The sequence below is a fragment of the Seriola lalandi genome, unplaced genomic scaffold, assembly GCF_002814215.2.
Source record: "Seriola lalandi dorsalis isolate HSWRI2012SDOR001 ecotype SW California unplaced genomic scaffold, Sedor1 jcf7180002054497, whole genome shotgun sequence".
Lineage (NCBI taxonomy): Eukaryota > Metazoa > Chordata > Actinopteri > Carangiformes > Carangidae > Seriola > Seriola lalandi.
In genome coordinates, this window is record NW_019525050.1 from 150,434 (window position 1) to 168,396 (window position 17,963).

The 17,963-nt window shown below is 43.4% G+C and overlaps 1 protein-coding gene across 1 annotated transcript in view; it reads right to left on the reverse strand.

Moving 5' to 3' along the window:
- LOC111659888 (protein jagged-2-like) overlaps positions 1–17,963 on the reverse strand; it is a 52,483-nt gene that overhangs the window by 28,554 nt on the left and 5,966 nt on the right. Inside the window, exon 3 of the mRNA XM_023412983.2 lies at positions 6,245–6,302. Coding sequence (XP_023268751.1) covers positions 6,245–6,302 — 58 coding nt within the window. The remainder of the gene's footprint in view (positions 1–6,244; positions 6,303–17,963) is intronic.

Sequence of the window (17,963 nt, forward strand, 5' to 3'; positions counted from 1 at the left end):
CCCCCCCACTCCCCCTCTCAGGATATCCAGCCCGACTTCATCGGAGCCAGGCCGGAAATAATAAGAGACGGGGAACAGACAAGGAAGGGCGACATAGGAAGGGCCCTTTAGCTTGTTCTCAAGGAATAGAAGCACCGTGACCCAGCAGGCTTTGCTGCTGCTTCCAGAGCCGAGGACGACCTGGAAGAGACAGAGCTGGAAGGAAGGACTCGTCTTCACTCTTCATGTACCAGCACAGCAAGAGTTAATGGTTTCAATCCACCAAAAACAACCAGGTTTGACCATAAATACTGCTGTTGATATTTTCGTTCATGACTAAGAGGATATTTTCCTCGTATATCAGTGATGTCCTCTGAAACCATGTCAGCTTTTCATGGCCCAGTTTTTAATGCAGTGTAATAAATTGCATTTTCTTGCTTATGAATTAAACTTTTTCTTTTTTTGGAACAAGGGGAAAGTCTGATTTCTTCTTTCAAAAGTTAATAGTTTCAGTGAATCTTAACAAAGATATGAACTGTTTCTAAACCACTGGGCTATTACCTGGATTAGATTTGCTGCAGGTGTGTCTCCGCTGCATCAACTGTGAAATTTAACACACATTCCTTTGTGTATCTTAAAAGCATTGTCATAACTGCTGAAGTTTGACACTGTAGAAAAAGAATAAGAATCCATTTTCATGCTGTCCTGATTTTCTGAGTCTCACTGCGAGTTAACACACTGCCACAGATTTCAGTCCCACACCCACCACCTGAAACACCCAGGCACTCACTCACTGCTGTTCATCTCCAGCAATTAGATATAAAAATATAGACCAATCATGAGCTCTCTCGGTACTGGAGGAGACATGCTAAGAGAGGCCGTTGTTACTAGGGAGAGCAGGAGGGAGAGGGCCGTATAAAAGCGGCTTATATAAACAACGAGGGCCTTCAGATCTGAGCAGCTGATCGAGTCAAGAGCAACATGATTGTCTGTGCTTTCAGAGAGAAGCCTCCACTTTTAAAACAAAGAGCGACCGGTTTGTCCACCCAGACAGTTTTGCAGTTTTCAGCCAACGAGCTGCATGTAACTGGAGTGTTTTTTGTTAGGAGACTGTGGCACTTTGACCTTTGACCTCTTTATAGCTTGTCACTTGTAACAGCGGTGATCTTTGAACTGAAGTCAAGGCTGCGCTCACACTGGTAGTTTAAATGTATCTGTTCATGTTTTTTCTCTCTTCCTCTGCCATCTGATGGGAGTTTTTTTCACATGGATATGACAAACAAAAATGTGACATCTAGCTCAAATCAAAATGTGTGAGTGTAACCATAATTAATGCTGCAACTGCGACTGGATATATCCATTTTCCAATACCAGTGTCAATACATGAATATATAAATATGTTTTTCTAGAAATCTTTGTTTTTTTCATTTAACAAAAGAGGTTAAAGTTGTAAAATATTTCATCTAAACTCCGACACGTTTCGGTTCAGACCAAAAATAAATCTTTAAAAAAAAAAACGCTACAGCTGCAACTGAATTGCAGAATTTTTTTTCATCAACATCCATGTGCTTCTCCCTTTAAGTCCGGATGAGACATGCACGCATAGTATATATATACAACTTAGAAGATTCAGACAAAGACTTTGACCTGCTAAGCTGCTAGCCCGTTAGCCAGATCTCAGGGAGGAGGAGGGGGTCAACACTGTTTTTGTGATCCCTCATTAGAGGTGGTGGCTTCAGTGTTAGCATGAGCTCTGAGCGGTTGAACCTTCACAAGTTGATTCATTTGAGGGATATTTCTAATCCACTCAATCATTTCGTGACCCCTGAGGTTTTACCTTGTGTATACTTAAATGGATGGATGGAGGGAAGTCTGTAAAAGCACACCTGGAATGAGATACAGTGCCAGAGCATCAGTGTCAGTATAACAAGTGATTAAGTAATAAACTGGTTTTCAAGCTGTTCCTTTGTTTTCTTCCTCCAAGTGTTGCATCAAGAAACTGACTATGACCTCATGGAAATGACATGGCACAAGAAACTGCAATCAATCAACTTTCAAATGCCGTCCAAAACTTTTTCATGACTGACATCAACCTTGATCGTTATATCGCTTTACTTTTCCCATACTGTATGGATTTATATTGTTGGGCTGTAGTTACAGGACGTAAATCAGGAGGTGACACAGGCGTGGGCTGTAGTTTTCAGCAAACGCTACTCAAACAGGAGGAAAAAGTGCATTTGTTTGGAACTATTTTCAGCGGCAGATTAATCCACATTTGGGGCTCTGGTGAGTATTTGGGGCAGCGGGATGGTGCTACTGAGGGTACTGAGTCAAAAATAAACTGTGTGAGTGTGTGTTCATGGTAATGAAGGAAGGATGGCTCAGAATAATAAGATACGTCAGGCTTTGATACACAGACAACACTTGTGAGCAGGATACATTCATGTCTTTTTTATGAGAGCAGTAAGATATCAACAGCCTTGTCCTTCAGCTCCTGGTGTCTAACAGGTAAATTCTCCAGTACAGATGCTGCTTTTCTATTGGGCCAGTATCAGTGTTTCTCAACCCACCAGTGAAGCTCTGAACCAACCAACACTCCAGCAGCACACAGAGTCAGTAACAGCTCCGTGCTCTGTTCTCTTGCCATTTCTGTTGTGTTTTTTAGCAGGCGGGGGTTTCCTGAGGTATAAACAACCTGCACAAAGCCTTTCTTTTTCCTGAGGCCTCTCCAACCTGCTGCCTAGATCTGTTCACACAAGGCTCCTGCAGCACATACTGTAACGCAGGGCAGGAAACTCACTTCAAGCCCCCTTAGCTGCTCTGAGGAAGAACCCACAGCTTGGACCACCTTGTATTTTAATATTATTTTGTTGTTTGGTGCGGGAGTCAGTCATTGCACAGTTTTGAGAAATATGCTTATGGTATTTCTTGCAGAGAGTCCAGAGGAGAAGCTCAACACCACTCTCATCAAAGATAATCAAGTTACAGTGATATAAATTAAGAAATCTAGTCGCCAATTATCTATTCGTGAATTATTCTGCAACACTTTTGATAAGTGATGAATCACTTTTGTAATTTTTAAGTGAATGTGACACAACGTTCAGGTTCCAGTTTGTCAAATGAGAATTTTTGTAGTTTTGTGGTTTTAACACATGGGTTTTGTGTGAGTGTTGGTTAAACAAAGCAAGACGCCCGTTTGGGCTTCAAGAAAGTAGAATTAGCCTTTTTCACCATTTTTACGACCATATGGACAAAACCACCAGCAGATCAATCGATAACCAATCAATGTTGGGGTGCTGGGCCTTCCTCATCAATGACTTTAAGGATTACCTCTCAAAATTGTTGTCTATTAATTGTCCTTCAGTTGACTGAATTGATTATCTGACTCCGTGTCTCAGTGTTTCTGTGTGTGAAATATTTGGGGAAACAAAACAAGATAACTGAGGGAACCATTAAAAGAAGATGTGATACTAGCTGTGTTTCCATAAAGCAGAACTATCTGCCGTCCAACGTGACTTTACACACTTTATTTAACTGCAGGCTTCCTTTAGATTAAATGTGCATCTGTGTTGTGTAGAAAATACAGTACAGTGTAATCAGGACTTGTGTTGGCAGACAATCAGAGGACTCAGATTGGGCTCTCGGGCAAAACTAAACTTGACTTCGACAAACCTGGGTTCTTATTCCTGTGCAAACCTGGTCCAACACGGATGAAAACTCTCTCTCTCTCTCTAACTATGCTACAGGATCCCTAATGCTCGCTTCACCTGCATGTAAAACCCACAGCTGGATTCAACCCATTCACGCCTGCTCTCTGACGTGTATCAAAGGTAATTCCTGTCAATGCAGGAAATCCAAAAACTGAGCCAGAAAGTAGATACACTGAGTAAATAACAACACCAGTACCTCCTGAAATACAGTGACCACCTCTGATGGCGGTAGGACGCGCAGGATTTTTGCTTTATATTTTTAGCTTGTCCAGTCTGACTTATAGTTAAGCAAGCAGGTAAGGTTTCACTTTGACAGGACACTTGGCTGCTGACAGACTCACTGACAGATTCATGGATCAAACCTGTGATCACGCAATGAGAAAATGCCCGACCCAAAGTCTACAAGACGGGACACGGCGGCTGACTACTCAGCACCTTCTGCCTGTCTGACTTTCACAGCCCGACTCCCCCCCCCACCCCCTTGAGGATTAATAAAACTTCCCTGCAACCATTACACTGCCAGGTCTACAGGTGGTCGAGCAAGCAAAGACTAAAGTGTCCCACCGCCGGCGTTGCGGTCCCGGCTGAGGCACGGCAGTCTGGATGCCAGCCTGTCACAGTGTTTCGGGATAATGAAGTGGCGTGCGGTAGCCAGACAGCTGCCGGGATGCTAATTAGGAGGGAGACATCAGAGGGGGAAAGGGGGGGGGGCAAAAAAGAGAGCCGTGGCCCGCAATTAATGGCTTAACGAGGCAATGTGCTCACAGGCTTAATATAGAGGACTGAAAACAGCCTGAGTGACCCTGAAGAGGGCGAGAAAAAGGGGGTGATGATGGTGACGGAGCACAAATAAGCTACCTGTCAATCACAAGTCAGATCTCTGCATGGGAAAATCCAAGGCGCTGCTCGTAGCTTATTTTATTTTGGTGGCTGTTTATCTTTTCTCAAGTCATTATGAAAACAACATGTTGGCACAAGGGCGGAGAACATCACTCATCGCCGTTATCTTGGTCCCTTCAGATTCAGGTTGTCTTGATTCAACAAAGCTGCTGTGGTTGCGAAAGTGTCAGTATCTGTTAAACCAATTACTTTGTAAGATATCTGAAGGCTTAGGTGTTTACTGTCACTCTGAACAGCTCCACTCGAAGGCGAGGTGAAAATCCTGCCGTTACAGAGACGTGCAAGACTTGACAAAGAGCATGAAATGGTGATAATGTTCTGTGTTTCACTTCTGTGTGGGACAGATTTCCCCGTGGGGACAATAAAGTTTAAGCTGAAGGTGTTGAAACCTGACTGGCGCACACTGTTGGACAATCTTTCCATGATACTGACGCCTTTAGGGGTGTGGGTTCTAGTGATGCACGCGTCCGACTTTTTCACCTCCTAAACCGGTTCGGATACGTCGACTGAGGAGAACAGCAGTGCCATTTAGCGGCACATCACACACCAGCTCAGACATTAGCGCACTGCCACAGAGTTCCACAGATGTGTCCGAGCCCCATCGATCCTCAACAAATATATTCATGTGAAAAGGAAAGAAACTAGAGAAGTGTTATTGTTAGAAGCATGCATTTCTTCATTGGCACTGAAAAACAACTAAGCAGGTGCCGCCAGCAGGTAGGAAGACAGACACCACTAAAACGTTCCAGGCCCTGAATCAACTCGTCTGGAAAGTGAGCCGAAACCTAGAGAAGCAAATCCTGCGTTGTCTGAACACATAGATTACATCCTCCAATTAACCCTTCTTCCTCCCAGTGATGGTGGAGAACAAAGGCAAGCAGAGCTGAGATCAAGACAGTGTATAAACAGGATATAGCTGTATACCAAAGAAATCAGTGAGTAGGCAAAAAGCAGGTTGGAACCAAACTTATTGGCCTGATAATGAGATCTCAGACTCCTGTTCACGTGGTCCATATTAGTGACTTTGCAAAAAAGAAAATGTCGAGGAGGGACTGAGAATAACTCCTTTCTACTTTGTGTGTTCAAACTTCACATTCAAGATCTTTAAGATTGCTGTTTCCTTGAGGATGATTTGCATGACATCATGACCTTTATTTTCCTTTAGCAGCACTAATGTAAGTCTCTAAAAATAGGTCAATCTGCAGCACTGTTCAATCTACCAGACACCTTCACTGCACAGCCTCTATTAGGGCTTTAGACTACCGATACAAACCAAACAATTTAGCACTGGCTAGCTAGCTTCTGTTAACAATATGACATCATTACGGACAATGATAAATCGGCTCGTTGCTGCAAAAATACACACATTAACAATGAGGCCAGATTTAATCAAAAGACCAACATATAATCAGATATGGACTGAAATGGACTCCTGAGAACAAAACAACCAATCTGGACTGAAAGCCGTAGTAACAAGCCGGACAAGCTCAAATGTGGGACAAACACACATTAGGAAGGAGCCACTCAAAGCGTTTCAGTGCAAGTAGAGGGGGGCAAACTGTGTGATCTGGGGCAGAGGAAGAAGGAAATGGTTCAAATATTTTATTTTTCTATGACGTTTGTGTTTGAAAACAGTACAGAGGGCCGAGTCTTACCATTGCTGTGTGTGCCGTTGTCCCTGTCCCACGCCTCCACCATCACAGTGTACGCTCGCTGAAAAAGAGAGAGGAGGAGGGCAGAGGTTATCTCAGTGCATACTAATACAGAAAAACAGCACATACACACACAGACACACACACAGAAGTGCACACACACTCCTGCTGAAACTAAGATATGCCCACTTTGAGACGTAGACGAGCATGATGTGGAGTTTACACAGAAACTCAGATATGACTCGGTGTCACTCATAAACAGGCACACGATTACAATGAACACACACACACACACACACACACACACACACACACACACACACACACACACACACACACACACGCACGCACGCACATATTTGGCATAAAAGCTGAATAACTGTGGGAAAATGAGTCCTGTTCCCACACTGCTGTCACTGATTAGCTTCCTTCTACCTGAGGCTAGTTAACGTGCAGCCGCTGTTGTGTCAGAAAACAAAACATTCACCTGGAAACCACCAACACACGTTTTCATATTTCACAAGACAGACCTACTTTATTATGATAATCTCCTTTACTACACTAAAAATTAAATACAGTTTTTCTTTGTCATTTCTGAGTCAGGGAGGGACTCGTTCTCTCGGCCACCTTCCCTCTGACCCCGTATTGATTCCATAGGACGAATATTCACCCTGCCGTTTCCTCGACTCCTCAGGGAGGTCAGCACCTCGGGAACCGACAAGGAATTGGAAAACTTGCTCAAGGGCACTTTCTGTGGTAACATATTGATTTCCAATGGGGGAAAAAAATCATTTTTCCCGCCTTCTCCACAGGGATCTGTGTGTGCCTCTTAAGGTCAAGTGGCAAAGGATACTCTTGGATCCAATACTGTTCAAGGTTTCTTGCAACATACTGTAAAATTAACTTTTAAGAAGAGTTACGTACTTGCTGTTAGCTACGGGTTCGCTTGTGCATGATGGATACTGAGCATTAAATTGATTACACTAGATGAACATTTGTCAGATTGTGAAGATATATTGAATATCAAGCTAAATCACAAGTTCTCAAGAAACAATTCAAGGTTGATCAGGGATGATTTGGCCTCATCTCTTGAATACACTTCTTAGCCCTGGAGTTATGTGAGCGATACAGATTAGGATGCAGTATTATGTGGATATTGTGTGTAAAAGCGCAGCATGCCTGCACACTATGCCCTACTTTTCCCAGCCGACAGACTCCGCCATCCCACAGCAACAAACTCAAACTCTGGATTGTTTCAGGTGCAGAGCTGTTTTTTTCCTTTTTTTTCACGGGCATCAGCAAACAAACCAAGATGGAGCTCGCTGTCTGTCAACTGCATGGGGCCGGACGAGCAGCTGTGAGTTCCCATGACCCAAGTCTGACTCAGAGTGACTGAGGGCTGCAGGGAAGATTACAGGGGAGGTTACATGGTGGTGCTGGGAGAGATTAGAGACACAGAGAGAGAAGACAGGAACATGAAACAAAAAGGTAGAGAGCTAAAACGCTTTAAAGCTAATTTTATGGTACTCTAATGTCTGGTGGTGGTGGTGGTGGTGGTGGTGGGGGGGGATAGTTCACAGAGTGGAAAGACAAAACCTCCAGGAAAGATAAGAGACCGTGTTGTTACAAGTACATGGAAGTTGCTTGATGTGCAAAGAGCAGGTCTGGAGCTGTTTATTCAAATTAGGCAGCACTTATATCTTTACATTTGGCTTTGCTCGGACGAGAATATAACTGTGCTGAGACAGATGCATGAAAAAGCAGGACTCGGTCTCAAGGAAAGCAAATGGAACTGACATCATCGACAACTAATGGTTGTTTTCATGTTCAGTTAATTGTTAAATCAAGAAAATGTCCATCACCACCTCTAAGATTAGGTCTGGTCAACACTTCAAAACAGTGATATAAAACAGAGGAAAATTTAACCTTTTGAACTAGAAACTAAGAAATAGACTGATATAAAAAAGTCAGTGGTGGCGCCATTAATCTCGTCAGTGATTGCACCAGCACTGTTGTTTACTGGCACCATTATGCTTCTTTCCAAAATAAGTTGCATCATCAGAATAAGATTTTATCTCAGGATGAAAAAAGATGCTGCTCGAAAAAGATGCGCGTATGTTTTGCCCATTTTTATTTTGAAATATGGTGTTGGACCAATCTCAGGCACAGATAGTGAATTAACCATGAAATCAAATCATCGGTTGTGTGAGCCTGGCGGTGTCTACGTATCGCCATGCAGCATCCAGAGAGATACAGATGGTTTCAGCTGAGCAGCATTTTCACAATCCACAGTTTTTAGCATCCACTCCCTGTGAGGGAGTGAGAGGACGCGTTACACCATCACCAAGCAAGAGCCAATCATAGCAGAGCAGTTACATGACCAAAATAAGATAAGGTAGGGTCATAAGGGTGAATGTGGTTTGCACTGACAGTTATCAAACTTCAACAGCCTCTAGTATTTGATTTGACAGTCTAATGGGGAAGTTGTTCCACTGTTGTTCCATTTCAGGACTGCAGAGGGAGCTGTGTTAAAAAAATAATTAAAAAAACAATTTCCAGCCAATTCAGATCAGCTGGTTATGATGTAGTCTGAGAAACAGCACTGCAAAGGAGGCGTGTTCATCAAATGGATAACTAAGTGTTTAGGATAAGTTTCCAACACTTTACATGCAGCTCCATCAGTCTATTTGTGGAGTTATTCAAAATCTAATACTATGATCGGTCAGGTATCTTATCAGTCCCACCCCCTGCTTTATTTGTTTCAAGTAGAAACATCACAGTGGATGGAAGTTCAAAATCTGCTTGTTCGAACAGCAAAATTTCACAATAAATGATCATCGAGAAGCTGGTGAAACACTGAGGATTACAAGGTTAATGCACTGTAAATATCACAAACAAATACCATGACAGCTCTTCTCTTAAAATGAACTTTAGAACTGCTCCAGAAGTGATAGAAAAATCAGCCTCCGGTCATGAGTCAGGAATGCAACGTTCGACTCAACCAATGAAAATATTTCTGAATCCGAAAAAAGGGACTGAAAACTAAAACAGTGTGGGGGTCATGAAATACGGTGACACAATATTTCACAATATGTGCATTGTTGAGCTGAAAAGTGTCTCACAGACTAATTAACTATTGTCTGAGCAGTGTGTGTGTGTGTGTGTGTGTGTGTGTGTGTGTGTGTGTGTGTGTGGGAGGGGTTATGACTGTGAGGCTGAGGGAGTGGCTATCCCTAAGTTTGTTTTCTATTTGTATATTTATCATACACTGGCACATTTCCAACTGGAGACTAATAATCCAAAAACCTGCTGACAGGCTGAGCACACACGATGCCACCACCAGCCTCCTGATCACACGGAGGCTCCGCTCCATCACCGGCACATGACACACGGTGATTTATGAGCCCAGCGAGGAGCCATAACTCCGTAATGAGTGAAAAGAGATGGACATTATCATAATCAATCTTCCCCTTTTGTAATCAATTTTAAATGTCACCGCCACTGGCTCCAAGGGAGAGTGTGAGTGTGTGACACGTGTGTGTGTGTGTAAGTTTGAGTGTGTGTTAGTGTGCAGTATGTGTGTCCTTGAAGGACAGGAGGTTGAGGATCACGATGTCACGTCCCCGCCGTCTGCAGGGTGTGTGTGTGTGTGTGTGTGTGTGTGTGTGTGTGTGTGTGTGTGTGTGTGTGTGTAATGGGGTTGGAGGGGTGGGGACGTGTTGGGAGACACTCGACACCTCCCAACCAATTTACAGGAGTCAGAGGGATTTGAGTTTTCATTAGGCGAGGAGAAAGCAGCCCACTCCTCACCGCCTTCACCTGTTCAATGAATAAATTACTGCCTCGGCAGGAACAGCCGGCAGCAACACACAACTCTGCTGAGAATACACTGTACATGCTAATAAGATTTACTCCGTAGTACTCCTGCTACTCCAGGATGATCTCAAGTCACTTTCACTTCCATTCACAAAGGGCAAGATTTTAGACTTTAGGAGAAATCGATTGATTACGCCACTTTTCACTTTGGTGGTTAATGGCGTTGTTTCCCGCCACAGTGGGTGTGGTGTTCACGATCCATGATGCTCTGCGACCATCTCAACCTCGGGACACTTTGCACCGACTGATGCGGCAAATTAAACCACAATAAAAGTCAGGAGAATATGCTGATATACAAATCAAACATCCCCTATAGTACGACTGTAACTGTCTGTGAGTAAGTCTCTAAAGTCACTCAACCAGATTAACGTGGCTTCTTCTCTTGTCTCCCAACATTTTAAAGAAACCAGGAAATGCATTTTCACATCCCTTATTACCTAACCTGAATGATTAAACTTTTATCAGATTTTGAGTGAGTATATAAGACATAAAAATATCTGCCACATCAACACTTCAAATCCATGACTTTTACATGCTAAGGTGGAATCAGGGGGATTATTGCTTTAATTGAAAATTCACAGCAGCAGGGAATTTGTTAATGGTAAGAAGAAGAAAAAAGAAAAAGCCTGAGACCCAATTAACAACTTTTCCGGAGTTGTGATCAGAGGAAGAAAAAAAAAAAAGCAGCAGCAACACCTGTCACGTCACACCTGTTAGTCTATTGACATGAATAAAACATGTCGCTCCCGGCAGAGAGGAGCTGGGATGGTTAATTTAGCACGTTATTAACAGAACAAGCCCATCGCCCCTCCGCCTCTCCACCCGCCGCCACCTCCACCACCTCCTCCTCCTCCTCTCTCTAAGGAGGCCTCGTTCAGACAGCAAATCTAATCAAAGCTAATCTAATCAGGTCTTTATACTGAGCTGCAGAATGGTGAAATGACCCAATTCACTTTTCCCACACCAAACGCGTGGAAATCTATTTCTGTCGCTCCAGGTTACGCCGACTCCTCCGGCGACCGAGAGGAATTCTGTGAATTAGTCTTTTATAGAAAGTCGATGGCGTGTACGTTCTTTAAGGGGAACAGAGGGAGAAAAATACCACCTTAAATCCATCAGTTAGCCCTCTGACTCATTCAGTGACATGCTGAATGACTTCTTTCAAACATAAATGTGATTGTTTAAATTAAACACGATGTTTCTCCATTTTTTTTTTTTTAAATGTCATACAGGACGTATTTCCCTTGCGTATCGGACTTGCGTTCAAATTTCCTGTTTGTTATTCATCAAATTAAGGCGCCAAACTTCTTCAAACAAATCCCAGTGATCTCAGTAAGTCATAAAATCTGAGAACAACATTGTGCTCAGATTTTATTACCTCCTCCAGCTGCCACTGGGAATCTGCCACTGTTACACTCACACAGCCACCGCACATATAAAACTGTGTATCACAACCACAAGTCAGGAGCAGAGATGTGCGTATCAATCAACTATAACTTGTAATCTTAGACTAGGCGGCGATGTGGAGGAGGAAGAGGTAGGTCTTTGGTTTATGAATGTCTTTCATTAATTTGATTCTGCTACAAGGTTTTCAGATTAAACAGTTAGGACAAACAGAACAGAGAAAAACAATAAAATAGAGGAAAACAGAAAAGACGGCATGATACTAGGAGCATGGGCAAAACCTAAATCCAAATCCATCCTTATTGGTACAATAAGGATGGATTTAGGTACAAGCACGAGTGAAATCCCCATATTCCCCCGTGAAAAGTGTCTGACAGGGCTCCGACAAACTGGTGTGCATGTGTAAAGCTCCCAATGTGTGTGTTACAAGTTCAAATGCTTGGCAGAAGCTACTGATTCGATAACATGCTGTAAACAGTGTGAAGTGGAAGCAAAGAACAGGGAGAGGGAGAGAGTGAAGAGAGAGAGGGAGAGCCAAATTCAGACCAGCCATGACCGTAAAAGTCCACAGTGAGTCACTGAGGAAATCCACGAGGTTTTCACATCCTGGTTGAGGCTGATTTAAAGTCGGAGCAACTGTGGAATTGAAATAGAAATGTGTAAGCTAAGTAAGTTACACGCTACTACGGAGGTACACTAGCATCACAGTTGAAAGGATGAGATGTAGCAACAAATAAACGGCGCTATATGCTTTATGTCCTACAGCGATGGATGAGCTTCACCCGGGACAGGATTGTTCCGGTTTAAAATACGTGCCCAAAACCTGCAGCGGAGGACCAGCAGAGGAAGCAAGAAGACCGGGCCAACTTCTAATGTGGATCATAGTGGTTCTAAAGACGTTATGTTCTGTTTCAATCGTCCTCCTCTGGCAACAACTGGATGCAGCCACAGATTCAGAGCTCTGCCTCGAACCAAAAAGCCGACACCTGAAGCAGGCGTGAATTCCAAATTCAGCATGTTGCACTCCAGAGAGCAGCACAAGAGCGGCCTTATGTAAACGCTCTCAAATCCACTCCTGACATTTCGCCCAAAGCAGCTGGCCCCCTCCTCCTCTATCTCCGCGTTTCTGTTTCCATCTCTCTCTTCAAGCTCGCCTCCCCCCCCTCCGCTCGTCTCGATAACTCAATATCTGGCCACAAAAGCTGAGGCATAAAGTCATTGTTCCTGATGAAAGGCGCGGTGACAAAGAGGTTAAGGCAGCCCTTGTTTCCACGGTGCTGCTGGGAAAGTGATATAGTCACGCCACCGCTGACCCACCTGAGCGCAGATGTGACGCATGAGCGGCCCACCTGCAACAACCCAACAACACGCACAAATAAAGGAGTTGGCTACATGCAACGTAACCTCTGGTTGTTGTTTTAGCCTAAACTCTTCAGTGGGAGGAGAAACTTCAAGTGGCGTGAGTGCAGTTTGGATACAGAAAGTGTAGAGTTGTCATTCATTACTTTATTTAAGTGTTAACACAAACACACAGGGTCAGAGAAAACGACCGATCCAATGACTGGAGTAAACTTACACTCACAGCGTGTTTAGAAACACTTCAACGGGAAAAAATAAAGCTCATTGCTATAGTTCAGTTAATGCACAAAAAGTGTATTTACTGTTGAAAAAGACAACATCAACTCAAGGTCCACTTCCTTGCTTGGTGTGGAGCTTTTGACCATAACAAATGGTTTTCACCAGCACAAATCTACAGTTCAATGACAACTGAGCAAACAGCATCAGCTGATAAAGAGCTCCAGACCAAGTGGAGTAAGTGGACCTTGAGTTGAGACAGTTTTGTCAACTACTGTTTCCAACTGAAGCTGATTGTGGGACAGAGACTCCATCAAGCTTCTTCAAGTCAAAAGATGATTGTGGTTGGGCGCTCAGGTAGCTCACCTGGTAGAGTTTGTACCAAGTGCTGAGGCTGAGTCCTCTGAGTCTTTATCGCAGCGGCCTGGGTTCGAATCCATGTCATTCCCTCTTTCTCTACTGTCACTATAGAAATAATCTTTAAAAAGAAAATAGGATGGTCCTGGTTCATTAAAACAAGGATCCTAGAGTCATAGTTTTAGGCTCTTTTTGAAGGTTTCTTTCGGGTGGGGCGGGTGAGGTTCATGGCGGGACAAAGGTGTTGTGGTTCATGGCCGACATCTTGCACCCCCAGGTGATCATTTCACTGCACTCAAGGTAATCCATGAGATGTCTGGACCTAAATCACTTTAACTGCAGTTTGAACTGGAAGTGAGTGCACCTGAAATATCGCCAACATTTACTGTTTGGATAATAGTTTTACTGTTCGCCTTCATTTTCTCTTCCAAATAAGTTTGTCTAACTTTAAGGTTTGTGAGAGTGTTTCAGGGCTTTCTACATGAAGTGGGAGGTTGGGTAACTGAAGTTAGTGACAGAAATTCTGAGCCCAGATGTGTTGAGAAACCCCGCTGAACCTTCACCCAATCCCTCCGGAGAGGACGGTTACATCAGGCTGCATGGCATCCACGTTGCAGCAACGTACGCAAGAAGAAGAAGAAGAAGAAGAAGGAGAAGAAGAAGAAGGAGAAGAAGAAGAAGCATTGTAGTTGTACTTGTTAGAGAGAATCTCCATCACATTTGCCCTGTTTGACTTCTTCAGCATACTTTTGTTGGAGCCAAATGATGAGTCAGAGTGTGTGTTCATGCCGAGCGTGTTTGCAGCAGTTTACTTGAACCTTTAGTTTGGTTTATTTGTCCGCTAAAAGAATGACAGTCATGTTAAGAAGTCCTTGATATCCAGCTACTACTTGATGTGGTCTTTACTGGGATAAACACCAGAGAAGAAAAAAAGCACACTGCTAAAAGATCCCAACGGGCCGCCAGTAGGCTGAGCATTAAGACTTAATAAGATTTCTTGAAACAAGTATAAAAATTAGGCCATGGCTAACAAACCCTCCAACTTTGTGCATCATGGGAGAGACAAACTCCATGTACTGCAACTTTGGTTCATAAGCTGCATCACAGTGGGAGCCCGAATGAGCCAAATACAAAAATACAACACAATGATCTTTCCCCACTCTGCTTCAGACCAAAGAAAGCAAACTGTAGGTGTGATCGCACCCTCAAAGCTAGCAAAACAAGCTAACAAAACTGGACCACGGGAGCCAAAAGATTTCTAACGCACCAAATATGTAGCTACAGGGTTTTCTCCTGGTAGGTACTCTGAGAGAGAAAGGGAAACAAGGACAAGATAAACAAGAGATGGATGAGATATTAGGAGATAAACAAATATAGGAACAATGAAGGGTTTGGTCATCTACAACCTCCACCTCTCTTTTTTTTTTCTCCCTTGTCTCTATCGGTCTCTCGGTGAGGTCCAGCTGATCTCCATTAAGGCCGGTGAACGACTACTGGAAGTCAGGTGGGAGATTAAGCTGCTCCGTGTGTCTCATGTGTGTAATAACATGCTTTAATTACCACTGCTCACCTCAGTGCTCAAGACGCATGCATTTCATTAGCTCTGCCTCTCCTTAACACACACACACACACACACACACACACACACACACATTAAACACATTAAAGACACAAGCCCACTGTGTTGAAACGCTGTACATAGATATATATGTGAACACCAAATGCACATAGCAGCACTTCAGAGTGACTCATTCTCCTGGTCACAGATCAATGGCAGTCATCAGGAGCAAGTTGGGATTCGGTGTCTTGCTCAAGGACGTGTGGACAAGACGAGCCAGGAATCGAACCACCAACCCTGTGATTAAAGGATACCACCTCCTGAACCACAGTCGTCCCTGTCATTAACCAGGCATATAATAGCAAGATAATGATAGAGCTGCAACTGACAATTATTTTCATTATCAATTAATTTTCCTGATCGTTTCATCCATAAAATGCATGAAAATATGAGAAATTAAACTTGAACATTTTCAGCATTTTAGCTTAAAAAATGAAAACTGATTAAAATAGCTGCCCAATAATAAGACTGTTAATAATAATATCACATTTGTTTAGTGTGACTTTGCATTGACTTACATTTATTCTCTGGATATTTAACTCAACCTAAACCACAAACACAGTCTTTAGGTAAACATGTGGTTTACCTTCATGTGGACCTGCCTTTTGTCCCCACCTGGGAGGTGAGTCAGCTTTATGTGACTGTGTGAACAGATTTATGTCCCCACAGTGTGCACAAGTACAAAATAAAAAAAAGTAATCGTACAGAAACATCAGTCACACATAAAACCAAAGCCAACAGCAGCATCGACAATCGATCAGCCAGTCAGACGGAGCAGCTAATCACGCATTTACACGCCTCTGACCAGAACCGGGTCAGCTGACATGGAACCAGCGGCAGCGTGGGAAAGATGAGCAGACTCGTCCCGATCACAGTTAACTGAGCGGAGAGCTTTCAACTGCCTCAGCTGGACAGCACACACCACGTAACAGAGCCCTGCTGTGGTCATCCTGCAGGCTTTCAGGCTTATTAAAGACACACAGAGCAAGGGGGGGCGGGGGCGGGGGGGTGAATTGTTGTTGAATTGGTGTTGTTATTTTCCCAAGGACAGCATGTCTCAGATTATCCCATCTGCTTCATGAGACAAATTATTGTGGGTTCGACGTCCCAAGGTCAAGAAATGCAGGAAGTAAAGCAAAACTGCAACTTACCACCTTTCTGGTCAATAAAATGAAAGAGTTTTACACAAAAAAGTTATGTAACACTGATAAATAACCAATTACCGCCTTTACGTGTTTGTGACGTGAGACAACGTCACAAACACGACCTGACGCTTCATCATCTTTGCTGTAGCAGAAAAATATAGATTTCAGCTTTAAGTTAAACAACTCTCTGGCATCAGCTTGTGCCTCTTGTGTCGTTACATAATCATTACACTTGAGTCACATAGTTAATCTGATTTTTCTCCAGAATCATCAAAGACTTTTCTCACCATCTGGATAAAGAAAATGTTCAGTCTGCTGAAAATAAAAGAGAGTTTTAACCCGGTTGCGACTCAACCTGCAAATGCTCATTGTGTGTAATGTAATAAAAGCATAAATATCAACCAATGGAAAATAACAGTAATATAGATGAATGTATCTACATGTAAAAGTTTAAATTTTGTGATGTTCTGGTCAATTAGAGTGAGGAGGACTTCTTACCAGCATCTTAGAAACAGTACGAAACAGTCAGAGGAAACAGATCCAGATTTTTTAATCCAGATTGGCGAAAGAATAATCTGGAAATATTTCTCAATACATGCACAAAGTAGGACTAAGATATCATTCATAATAACATATATGGCAACAGACACTGTGATAAATTGAATCAATTATGCAATGTATTCACTGAGTTGTTAAAAGATAAACAAAAAATGGGAGCTGATGATGGTTGGCCGCACCAGCTCTCTGGAGTCTGAACTGTCCTGGAAACTCTGACGTCAACACTTACACTATAAGTTTATGTGACTGTCGACCTTGTTGCAGATCCAGTGATCATATCTTCAAGAACGCGAACGAGCCAGCTGTCTGCTGATGTCAGGCTCATGTCACGCAGCGCCAGCAGCAGGCGCAGATACATTAGTGAGCAGACTTTATTAAACTGGATATCCTTTGTTTTACTCAGCCGCAGCATCTGGTACTGACAGTCCATAACAATGACAGCCTTGCAAGTTGTGCATATCTTTTTATTTTTGTTGCACAACTGCTCTGCACATGTAGGCTAACAAAATGTGGCTTTCTACACGTTGCAGCCATCGTCCCTGGACTCCAAATCTGCCACATGACTTCTCTCACTCAGCCTCTAATCTCCATCTGCGTGGACATCACTCCCTCCTCCTCCTCCTCCCTCTCCTCTTTTACCCAAAACTAATCAACCATAAAAGCATCACCAAACTGAGAGGAGCTCCTGATGGAAGAGCAGGCGAGCGCGCCAAAGACGCACTCGGCAAATGAGCCAAACGAGCCGACGGCCGGCAGTGACGCCATCGAGAGAAACAACCGAAGACGACGACGACGACTGGCAGCGTTGCACTTTGTGATTGCTCACTGATACTCCTCTGAGAGAGGTGATCTTACACTCGGCGTGCTGTAATCATAGCCTGTTTTCCTAATGCTATTTGACTAAAACATTTATTCTAGGAGCAGGGGGTCGAGGAGGTCTCTAAACAACAGCTGTTCCACCTCTGTCCTCTCAGTTCTGCCAGGCTGAGGAGGAAATTCTGGCAAGAGTGGAGACCGACGAAAAAAAAAAAAAAAAAAAAAAAAAACCGAGCTATGAAACTGAAGGAGTACGCACCCCTTGATCCTTGATTTACTCACAGAGGGGTGAGGGGAGGACAGCAGCTCTAAAAATACCCCATAAGGAGAGAAGGAGAGGGAGATGAGGAGGCAGGAGAGGGTTTGGGTGAGG